Source organism: Lytechinus variegatus, chromosome 17, assembly GCF_018143015.1.
Source record: "Lytechinus variegatus isolate NC3 chromosome 17, Lvar_3.0, whole genome shotgun sequence".
Classification (NCBI taxonomy): Eukaryota; Metazoa; Echinodermata; class Echinoidea; order Temnopleuroida; family Toxopneustidae; genus Lytechinus; species Lytechinus variegatus.
The window spans coordinates 5,852,744-5,864,942 of NC_054756.1; the positions used below are offsets into that span (position 1 = coordinate 5,852,744).

At 37.0% G+C, this 12,199-nt stretch overlaps 1 protein-coding gene and 1 long non-coding RNA gene across 2 annotated transcripts in view; both read right to left on the minus strand.

The window, feature by feature from the left end:
* LOC121431189 (DNA excision repair protein ERCC-6-like) overlaps positions 1-12,199 on the minus strand; it is a 52,800-nt gene that overhangs the window by 16,735 nt on the left and 23,866 nt on the right. The window contains exons 3-7 of the mRNA XM_041628699.1: positions 10,278-10,409; positions 9,803-9,974; positions 6,859-6,987; positions 3,244-3,333; positions 552-796 (exon numbers count right to left, since the gene is read on the minus strand). Coding sequence (XP_041484633.1) covers positions 552-796; positions 3,244-3,333; positions 6,859-6,987; positions 9,803-9,974; positions 10,278-10,409 — 768 coding nt within the window. The remainder of the gene's footprint in view (positions 1-551; positions 797-3,243; positions 3,334-6,858; positions 6,988-9,802; positions 9,975-10,277; positions 10,410-12,199) is intronic.
* On the minus strand, positions 4,404-5,686 carry LOC121430924. Its single transcript, XR_005972080.1, has 2 exons — positions 5,359-5,686; positions 4,404-5,085 (listed from the first exon to the last, which is right to left on the minus strand). It is a non-coding gene; the product is annotated as an uncharacterized LOC121430924 (long non-coding RNA).

The window sequence follows — 12,199 nt, forward strand, 5'->3', positions numbered from 1 at the left end:
GGCTTTCCTCCACTGCTCAGAACGTTGCAATATGCAGGCCTGGGCCCAGTCTTACAAAGAGTAACGATTGATCCAATCAATCGTAACTCATGGAAATCCATCAGTACCATATTTTTTCTACAGGATATTTGCAAAATGTCCTTTGTAAACAAAATAGATCACACCAAATTGTCAAGAAATCAATGAATTTATGGATATACATTCATATCTAGAAACTTAAAAAATAAACATTCATTTTATATGTTGACTTTGCTGGATCAATCGCAACTCTTTGCAAGACGGGTCCCAGATGTAGGACTTGAGGTCGAGCTATTAAGGCTACTGGGCTGTTTCACAAAGATTAAGTATGACTTAAATTGCACTTAAGCTGTGCCTGCTCTTTATGATCAATATGCAGTAGTGCGCGTCCTCTTGGCATGATCTGACCAAAGAGATCATGCCTTTTATACCACAGCAACTAGGCATTTAAGTGCGACTCTAAGTCATACTTAAATCCTTGTAGAAGACTCACCCCCCCTTTTATGTTTTAGAAGATCTATATTACAACTTACAATGGTGGATGTGAGTCCATTCTCCAATAAGAACAGCCTGGCAATGCATCGTCCTCCTGTTTTCTCTCATTCTTCAGTGATCCTTCGTTCTCCTGCCCTTTCTCATTTCCTTCTATTACTTCCTTCTTCTTGAGGACATCTGCCTTTCGTCGGTGCAAGAAGTACGGGTCTGTAAGTCTCCGCAGACTTTCGGAGAGTGCATTACCCATGGCCTTCATCTCTTCACTTGCTTCTTTTTTTCTTGACTGAAGAGATATTTTTTTTGAAATTTAATAGACCTGAACTCTAAGAATTCTAATGTTAAATCAACATTTGAAAGGTTGGAGGAGTGACATCATTTTCCAAATGTTACATCTAATCTTGTATAAAGCTGAATCCAAAATTGTAAGTGTTGGGTAGAACCATTTAAAGTGGTAAATGCAACATTTAGAAAATGTTGTCACTCCTCCAACCTGTCAAAAGTTAACATTTCTTTTTTTAGAGTGTAGCTTTTTCATATTTGGAATACTTTAAGCTGCACTTTGTTTAGGAGAAACTAAAATTTGCTAGAAGATCATTCTTAATCATTGAAAGTTCATCCAGTATATTTGAGTAAATTTCGCAACATAAACTGAAAAAAGACACTAAGTTTCCACTGAGGAGAATAACAAGGCACTGGGGGTGGCACACTTGGGTAAAATAACCATATTTACATATATTTAGGTGGTCTGTCATTTATGACAGATCACCTCTTAATTTCGTCAGAATTTTCTTTTTATTTCTTTATTTATTTTTACGGATTTTCTTGTCGCCAAGATATCTGAAAATGGACTTTATCAATTTCATTGAATTTCATGTCATTTATAGGATCTATCATGGACACGTCAAAATAAGCTTTTCAAGGTCATCAGGTCATGATGACGTCATCTAGGCGCCATTTTGTAAAATCACATTATCAATCATATCTCCATTATCAATTATCAAAAATGGATCAAATTGACATCACATCAACTTCAGGTCAAGGGTCATCAGGTCATGTCATCAAAGGTCACCTGGAGGTCACGACGCGCGCGTACGCGCGCGTCAAAATTTCAAAATGCTCAAAATTATTTTTTGACCGAACGAGAGTACTTTACAGGTCATTTTAAGCATTTCAAAATTTTGCACGCGAGCACGCATGCGCGCGCGTTTCCGCGCGTAACGCCTTAACGCAACGCAGAAACACCGTTTTTTTACATCATTTCATTGATAATGAAATTCTGAACAATTTGATACCTTGATCGACCTTCTACGACCATTAATAACGAAACTAACACCCGTTAAAGTTTGCAGCACGTGTGCGCGCGAGCTCTCACTATAGGCCATATATGGGCAAAAACATGCCTATTGAAAATTCACTGTAGATCTTTAAATAATCCGTTGACCCCCAATTTTTTTTTTCATATATCGATAGAGTATGAGTTGTAGATTTGATTTCATGTCACCATTGTCCCTAAATTATATCGTGACGTCATCAAAATGGCGCCTAAACTAAAAGTTTCATTTTTTTCAAAAATGACGTCATCAAATTTATGCAAATTTGGTTGTAACTTCTCGAATATAGATCGTTTTTCGCCCAGATTTCCATATGTTGTAGTTTAGAATGAATTCTTTCTCCTCAGTTAACATGAATATTCGTTTTGAGAAACGCATCATTGCGTAAAACAGCGATGAAAAGAGGCATGTCATTTTTCCTCATTTTGCGTGTAATCTCTATGGGACATGACTTTTTCCCAAAACTAGATTCGACATTCCTCTATTTCGTGAGCCATATTTCCATTTTTTCTTGTCAGCTTTCCCTGAGCTTTTAACATGTTGTAGCTGATATTCTGGGCTATCGGAAGTGTGCCCTTCATTTTTTGATCAGATGCCGGGATCATGCCCGTATTTCACTTGCAAAATTGGAATTGTAATTCTCAAAATTGCTTACGTGTAATCTCTATGGGGAATATCGTGGCTCAATGGATAACGCATTTGACTTGCTTTCCCGAGGTTCGAGTCCTGGGGTAGAAAAGATGATTTTTTTTAATTTTTTTCTTTTTGCCACCTCTTACATGATCCTTTATGATAATTAAAAGGTATGAAAGTTAAAATTTAGCAAGATAAAACAGATTATAATTGTTTTTTTCATATCACATGTATTTTGTGTGTAATCTCTATGGGACATGACTTTTTCTCAAAACTAGATTCGACATTCCTCTATTTCGTGAGCCATATCTCCATTTCTTCTAGTCAGTTTTGCCGGAGCTTTTAATATGTTATAGCTGAGATTCTGGGCTTTCGGTAATGTGCCCTCCACTTTTTGATCAGATGCCGGGATCATGCCCGTTTTTCACTTGCAATATTGGAATTGTAATTCTCAAAATTGCTTACGTGTAAAGTCTATGGGAAACATTAATAATCACATTGAGCAATGGTCAAAATTTATTCTTAGGATGTCTAGAATCAAGATTATCAATCATATCTAAATGATTCATTTTATACATTAGCCAACTCTGAATGAAAAATCATGACAGACCACCTAATTCGTCCGCATGACGAATTAAATTCTAGTTTTTTTTATTATTGTGGCTCTCAAAATGATGAGAGAAGGGCCGGATGAGCCTCTCCCCCCACCTCCACCCTGGCACTGGCATACAAGATGTAAAGGAAGCATTAATGTTCTTGGTCTTACATTTGCAATAGAAGTTTCGTATTCCCTCTTGAATGTTTTTTGCTCGCCGAGAATTGATCGTTCAACAAAACTGAAGAGAGTCCAGAATTCCTGTGGGAGACGAGGGATAAAAAGGGTCAGCTACTCATATGACTACATCACAAATCATTAGATGATCTTTGCAGGTTAGCATGGTGGAGTTTATAACGTGGCGAAGGTTTATGGTTCACCAAGTAATATGAAAAAAGGTAAAGCAAAAACTGGCAAAAAGTGGAATGGAAAGATGAGAAAGGATAAAAAAGAGGAAATTAGAGGTATTCTTTTCTTGAAAGTGAGTGAAGTCCTGAAAAGGAATGTAAACCAGATGAGATGAGCCGAGTATGATTTGAGTAGTAGCAGGTTGAAGTGAAGAAAGGTTACTTGACGTTTCAAGCAGGTTGTCTATGACATCAACTTCACTATGGAAACCCAAATGCACGACTCAATCCCATTCCTGGAAGTCCTCGTCAAGAAGACCACATCAGGGTTCCTTTCGCACCAAGTCTTCCGAAAAACAACCCACACAGACCGATACCTTAACCACCGCTCCTTCCATCACCCATCCATCCGTCAATCAGTATCCAACTCTCTCATCAGACGCACCCACCAACTCAGTGACAAGGACCAGCTCCAGCAAGAACTCACTCACCTCCATCAACCAGTACCCAAGGACAAAGGTCTCCACTCAACCACCACGGCACCGGCACAGAGACACAACCACCAGCAACCAATACACCGACAACCAACCCGCCACATTTGTCCTCCCATACCAAGGCAATTAGACATCGCACCAACTTCGCCGCATCCTCACTCAAGCCACTCCAAAGTAAGACACCAATTCTCCAAGAACCTTCACTCAATCCTGCACTCCCGCAAGGACAATAACCCTCCCAACAAGCAACCAGCCATCTACAAAATACCATGCGACTGCGGTAAAGTCTACATCCGTGAAACTGGCCTCTACTTCGACACAAGACTCAAGGAACACAAGTCCTGCCAACGACTTCAGCGACCATGGCGACTGGGACAAGTTAAAACATTATTTTTAAAATCGGAATTCCGATTTTAGTCAGATTATAACTGTGTTTATTTTATGTCAGGTAGAAGCTTGTACACAGAATAATTAAAAACAGAACGACTACTTTAAATTTAGGTTTAGCTTTATTAACAGAATATTCAAATGATCACCTTTACAAGGTTTACATTCATTCACTCCTCTTCTTTGTAAATTCCTTTAACTCTAGTCGAAGTACATCATTCATAACCACAGGTGAAATTAATATGAAATACAAAGACTAAAACTCCTAGAGTATACGTGACAGATTACACTTTGATATGTTATTAAATTTGGAAAAGGATCCTTACTATCAAAACCGGACCGGTATGTCCTTTGAGCTCATATACAATTATTTCAGATGGAAATAGCTTGTTTTAGTCCAGTTCAATCATTGTCTTTGGCATATGGATTTCGGAATCAGAGCAATGCTCGCCGAGTTAAGTTCAGTAGTGAGTAAACAAAAAAAATGTAGCGCATAGTCCTTGGAAACGAATCCGCTTACCAGTCGACAAGACTTACTGACATCGAACAAACGTTGATCGATGTTATGGTTGATCACTTAATCGTCATCGATGGACTGTCTACGAATCCATGTTACCCAGGATGGAACGCTCGTATCACCTCCCCCTCACTCAGATTGGGGTCACAAAGTAGATCGCGATCACGTAGTAGTTCACTCAGAATAAATAGCGTGAATACAGCGCCCCCTTCAGAATGAATGACATGGAACCGGACGTGGATCTGTCTTTCCATGAAATAGGAGCCACCTGAAAATTATAGTAAACTTCTTCATGACAAAACCTGCTATACAACTTGAGTTTCTATTAAAACTTGTAGATCAAATTAAATTATGCCAAAAACATACACAAATTTATCATTAGTGATAATCTGTCACATCTTAATATCCTTTGGGATCAATGATCAGAAAACGTTCATAAATATGTTACTGCAAAACCAACATTCTCTCATCTATTTCAAAATGTCACCTTTCAGATCAGCTTAATTGCCTCAGAACAAATATAGAAATATCACAGACTTACACTTGATTTCTGGAATGTAGAAATAATAACCAACTGCCAGTAAATAGCTTGAAGCTGGCAAAATAAAACTAGAAGAAATCTTTCTCAGTGAGGGTCTGAGTGTTCCCTCTGTAAAAATCCAAAATGGTCCCAGCTTTCTGTGTAGACCTTTGCAACTCACCCAACATAGCTCCACACCCCACTGACTATACAAACTGTGCACTCAACCTACAGTAAATGGTGGAGTTGATTTGCATATCAATTAGTAAGACCAAGTGCAGCTCCTTTCAGATGGATAACAAGAATTCAAGGCAGAGGGATAAGTAATAAGAATATTTCAGGGGCACTCTGACATTTTACTTCAAAATTGATATTCGTTTTATGCTTTTTAATACAGTATGCAAAACATTAGAAGTGTGCACTTTTATGTAATATTTGGTGCCTCGTTTTAATAGGCATTTGCTTTCAAAGGCATTCTAATCATCTAACCTGCATTCATATGTTCATGTATGATCTGTGTATATTGATTCTATTTTAAATACCAGAATGAAATTGATTGAACTGGTCATCTTAGAATTGCATGTTATGACATATGAGACACCACCAATAACAAAAATAACTTGCAAACCGATTTTATCCTTTCATTATTTTTGAAAATTGTGGCTTGTAAATGAAATATTAAATACATGTAACTCATTTCACTTTAAAAAATCAATTATACAAATATGTAAATTTATACATGTATATACAACAGCTTTGGCAACTCTTCTACTCGAATATTGTAAAGAAATTGGTAAAGAGAACAATGGTAGGCGTAGCTTAAATCGGGGTTCCCCAGAGCTATCTACCCTTTGGAAAAAGGGTTCTCGGCAGAGACATTTTTTCGGCATCACCAATTTTTCTGAAGGGTAGATAGCTCTGGGGATTGGGGAACTTTGACTTAAGCTACGCCTACCATTGTTCTCTTTATCCATTTCTTTACAATATTCAAATAAAAGAGTTGCCAAAGCTGTTATACATGTATAAATTTACATATTTGTATACTTTCTCCCATACGTGTACTGTATCAAAACAATAGCTTTGATCCAGCTGAGGCATGGCGGCTTGTCATTGTTCATAACCCACCTTCACCAGACAAAGGAAATTAATATTGGTACAGTGTCGAAAACCTGTCTATCTGACGGTCAGTCGGATCGGGGTCGCCCTAGCCACTAACTCATCTCTGTGGTCTAGTGGTTAAGGCACCGGCGTCCAAAGCTGGGGGCCTGGGTTCGATTCCCTGCAGAGACATTTTTTCGGCATCACCAATTTTTCCAAAGGGTAGATAGCTCTGGAGAACCTTGATTTAAGCTACGCCTACCATTGTTCTCTTGATATGTATGTATGTATATATATATATATATATATATATATATATATATATATATATATATATATATACATGTATATGTATTTGGCTAAAATAAATAGTCCCTCAGAAGGCAATTTCATGCAATATTAGAGTAAGATCAATATTCATACCATAAGGTTATTTTGAATGGGAGTACCGGTCAAGATGAATTTATGGGTAGCTGAGATGGCGCGAGCTGCCTTGGTCGTCAGAGCCTCTGGGTTCTTGATCTGATGTCCTTCATCGCAAATCATATAATCCTAGAAAAGTAAAAATAAAAAATAATAGTATTAATAGTGAGTTCTTACACATAGAGATCATGATCTATATCAATAGGAAAAGAAGAAGCAATTTTATTGGAAAGAGTGAAATGAGAGGAACAATTTAAAACAAGTTTCATAAAATCCGCTTATGACATAAGCGAGTTACGGACATTTTAACCCTAAATCTCCCGGGGTATCCTAATTCTTGTCATTCCGGGGGGGGGGGGGCATTATGGCCCCCCTTAAGATCTCGGCAGCGGATTGCGTGATCACAACGAAAATTTGCATGATGGTAGAGAATGACGTAATCTACGCAGTTGCATTGGCAAATTTCACTGAATTCATATATTTCTATTTTGTATGAATTAATTATGCTAATTTATTCATGAAATCATACTTCTTGCTCTGATTCACTAAATAAAGCTCCTAGAATGCTATTTTTGGGTGAAAATATTCTTTATAGCATACTAAACATTTGTGAATGAAAAAAATTCTCGTACCAAAAACCGATTTCTTATATATTTCATTGTTTTTATATTTCTTATGTATTTCTTTTTTTTACTTTATGTTCAATGGAAATCGTTTCAAACCTAATTCTGATCATATAAACAAGGCAAAATTAGTTCAGTTTAATCAGTAAAAGTAGAAATAATGATACATTTATGAATTTTGGCTAAATACGCAATTTGCATTGGATTTGTACATGAAATCACGTTTATGAGCAATTTTGGGTCTGACACTGCACTGACATAATGTTGCGTAATGTCGTAACCGCATACCCAGGTGTCACAAATTTGGTCTCAAAAGTTGCGCGAGACTTGAAAGTAAAAAGTCAGTTAGCGGCGAGGTAAAAAAAATTGTGCGGCAGATATACCGCGAAAATTGTCGGGGGCGGCATAACGCCCCCCCCCCCCCCCGGGAGAATTAGGGTTAAAAGTCTGTGGTCTTTTCTATGGGGATCCTCAAATTAGCCATGATATGCTAAGGGCAGATTTTGTGGTCATCAACTCTCCATTTGTTTGGTACACAAATTTGCATCTTGCCTCCTTCTGAGCATAACATATGTCATGGGAAAATATAATTCACACCACATATCAACGTCAGGAGGTAATGTGAAATCTGTATAGTAAAGGGGACAATCTGAAAATTTGTGTACAAAACAATCTTATTAGTTATCATAGAGAATCACACTAAATCTTCCAGAGAACGATGAATGTAAGAATATACATCATCTCTAGAAAAAAATATTTTGAACAACTTTGCAATATGGATGTTGACGTTACTGGCAATCCATATGTGGCTGATCGGATCAATCGCAACTCTTTGTAAGATAATAATAATAACAATTTTTTATACTGCAAAATCGCAAAAATGCCTCTAAGCGGTTAAGAGAAAGGACAATGAAGTATAAAGGAAATAGAATTAGAAATACATGTACTTTGCACAACAGAGTGTATCAAAACTAATATAACAATTTACAACTTTCTTACCAGATCATGAATAAAGAAATACCATCAAATGGGCCAATAAACATATATGATCAATTTAAGATTTAAAAAGATGAGTTTTAAGCATACCTTTAAATGTATTAACACTGTTGGCATTGCAAATTTGTAGGGGGAGAAGAAATGAAGCTGCATAAGAGAAAGAACGCTGACCGTATTGTTTGTAAGAAGTATGAGATCGAGAAAGAAGAGATTGAGACGCAGAATGTAGAACTCGAACTGGCTGATATCAAGGAAGGAGTTCAGAAAGGTATGAAGGAGCTAGACCGTGATATGACTTGAAAGCAAAAAGAATAATTTTGTAGGTGATACAAGAAGTAATAGGAAGCCAGTGGAGTTTGCGAAGCACAGGAGTAATGTGCAGGGGCGTCGATCCATTTTTCAGATGGGGGGGGGCAAAATCATGAATCAACGTTCCACACAAAACAAACAGCCGAACACACACTCACGCACACACGCATATACATATACACCCACACACACACACATACATATATATATATATATATGTCATGAGAAAGAGACACATATCTCACAAACAATTAATGCGAGCGCGAAGCGCGAGCTGAAATTTTTTAGTATACTGTCCTCAAAACAGGAAAAAGGCACCTCTTTATAGGAATTTTTGTAGTAACTCATGAGGAGGATGCATATCTCACTACACGAGAGCCGAGAGTGAGCATAAATTTCTTTATATTCTGACCTGAAAGCTTGATATTCTAAGCATTTTTGTACCAATAAATAAGACAGGTACTAAAAGAACAATAGATGCGAGGGCGAAGCGCGAGCCGAAGCTTCTGATGTTTCGATATGAAAAAAAGCATTTTCAAATCCAACAAAAGATTATTGCAAATCGAAGTGGGAGTTCTTTTGAGGTTTAAACCTGCAAACGGGACATTTCTATTTAATCATAAAAAGTATGGGTTTTTGCTCAAGAAATCGCGCGAGCTGAAAATTTTAACATTCTAATTGATAAAGCTGACATTTTGAGCACGATCTAAAGAACAAGTTGTGTATCTCAATCTCGCTTGCTGATTTCTTTGTAATATTGCAGTCTCATTTTATTTTTACACTTATACGGAATTATTGGGGGGGGCAAAACGATATGTTTGCCCCACCAATATTTTCATTGGTGGGGCGATCGCCTCCCTGCCCCCCCCCCCCCAGGATCGACGCCTCTGGTAATGTGGGAACATCGAGGAACACAGGAAACGACGAGCCGCGGTGTTTTGGATGCGCTGGAGCTTTGAGGTCCAGCGCAGATGGGACCAATAACTCAAACTAGACTCTAAGGACTTGATACTCACCCAGACAAAGGTTCGTCTTTCCTTGTTGAGACTGAGTTCATACCAACATGTTCTAAGAAGGCCATAGCTGGTAAGTAAGACGCCGCCGGTCATCTGAACCTTATCTAACAGACGCCATCTCGTATTCATTGGCTGATGTCCATGCAGTTTAAACACGTTTATCTTTGGAGCCCTATTTAACAAACATATTACAAATTCTTTGAGCCGATGGAGCAATGTTGTATTCAGAAATTTTGAAATGTTCAAGCAGGTGGAAAACCTGGCTGCCCAAAAATGGTGTTGAAGGAATTCAACTATGAAAAAGAGGTCCTAAATTGACATGTTCCCATTAAAAATATATGCTGTGACTTTAAAAGGGGGCATACTTATGAAAGAACGGAATATTTACATTAAAAGTTATTGATTATGGCACTCAAGGGGGGGGGCAGGCCCCTCCCCCCTGGATCCTCCACAAGTATTGACCCTATATACTTACCACTTATTGAACTCTCTTATCCAATTTTCAATCAATGTAGCGGGTAAAACAAGGAGCACTCTCAGTTTTAATGATGGTATTGTTTCTGTCAAACTCCTCAGGAATGCAATTACTTGAATTGTCTTGCCGAGTCTGGGGCAGGGGAGAAGAAAATAATCTATATCACAATTTACGAGTAATTTAAGCTGCAAATTGCAATGAATACAGATAATCAGGATGAGACGGTATGTGACAGACGCATGTGACCTTGGCACGACCCTCGGCATTGTCCTTAAATTCAATGAAAATGTTGAAATGTGCATTGCTGAACCATACAAAAGTATCCCATGGTGCGACCCCCCTCCCCGAATCTCTGTACTGAAAATACGCTCATTTTTTAACGAAATACCATTCAAAGATTTCATGACAATAATAAGCATTTATATGGCACCATCTATCTAGAAATAACCTATTCCCAGGTGCATTGTTATTATCCCATTCACCCATTCACCTAACCATGCGTTGAGTGGAAAACAATGTGGGTAAATTTCTTGCTGAAGAAAAACACGCCATGGCTGGGATTCGACCCATGTCCCTCAGATTGAAAGACGAGTCGTAACCACTAGACCACGACGTCTTCTGATGATGAATGCTGTGTACAGGCTTATCAAAGTTCACATCAAGAGATCAATAGATCAATAAAGATGGTGCAGTAAATAATGTTAATTAAATACAAAATGTTTATGTACATGCATGTACACAAAAGAGCATATGCTTTTTAGATGTGAAAAATAAGGTTACTTTGAATGAAGAAGTGCAGGACAGAAAAGAAGTTTGCCATGGCAGAAAACGATTGATTGAAATGATGATGATGATAGCGATGATGATGATGATGACTGATTGTGAAGATGACAATGATAAGAATATGATGATGATGATTTTTTTTTTGCCTCTATTAGAGGATTTATTAACATCAAAATCAGGGTTTACACAATAAGTCACATTCAAATCAAAGGTTACACAATCATAAATCATGAAAAATATAAGTATTATTATAATAATTACAAAGTCATATCTACGTTACATAGGTTTTCTTACATGAATCTTAACAAGCTCTTGGGCAGTTCATCTCTTTTTTTGGTCTTTTTACTAGCAATGTTGTACATTTCTATCCGTTTTTTAATTTCTTTTATAAATACATGTTTCAAAACAAAATTTCTTTTTTCGATTCCTGATTTGTTTCTATCCAAAATAACTTTATATATTGACCAAAATGCAATAGTTACAAAGGTATTTGTTTTACTATCACTTTCAACTTTAAGTAACTGCTTGATGTTTACTTCTACTTTTACATTGTAAACTTCTCGCAAAATAATTTTGATATATTTGAAAAAGGATTTATTTACTTCACAGTCAATAAAAGCATGTATAATATCTTCTTTAACCTTGCATGTTGGACACAAATCATCTGTTGCGAAATTCCATTTGAACAGGTTACTTCTTACTGGTAAGAGATTATATAATAACTTAAGATTGAACTCTCGTAATTTATTTTCTCTAACTTGAATAAGATTATTTTTAAATACATTTGCCCAATTTACATTAATATCAAGTTTGTTCTCCCAATGTAAACAGCATTTATTGGTGAAAGTATTTTTTGAGGGAAACAGGTTATATATAGTATTACTACTCAGATCACTGATGCATTTCAAACTTTTTCCAATCATTACCTGGGGAGCAATAAAACCATGAGGTCGGATAGTGATGCCACTATTATCGCTCAAACTTTTTATCCAAATTGCTGGTATTGCCTTTTTTAATTTTGTATAGTCGAAAATAACAGTATTTTTACTTCTTTTTATATCGATCTTTCTCTGAATGTTTTCCATTGGTATGTAACCATTTCTCCCAATAACATCTGTTAAGTAAACTATACCACTTCT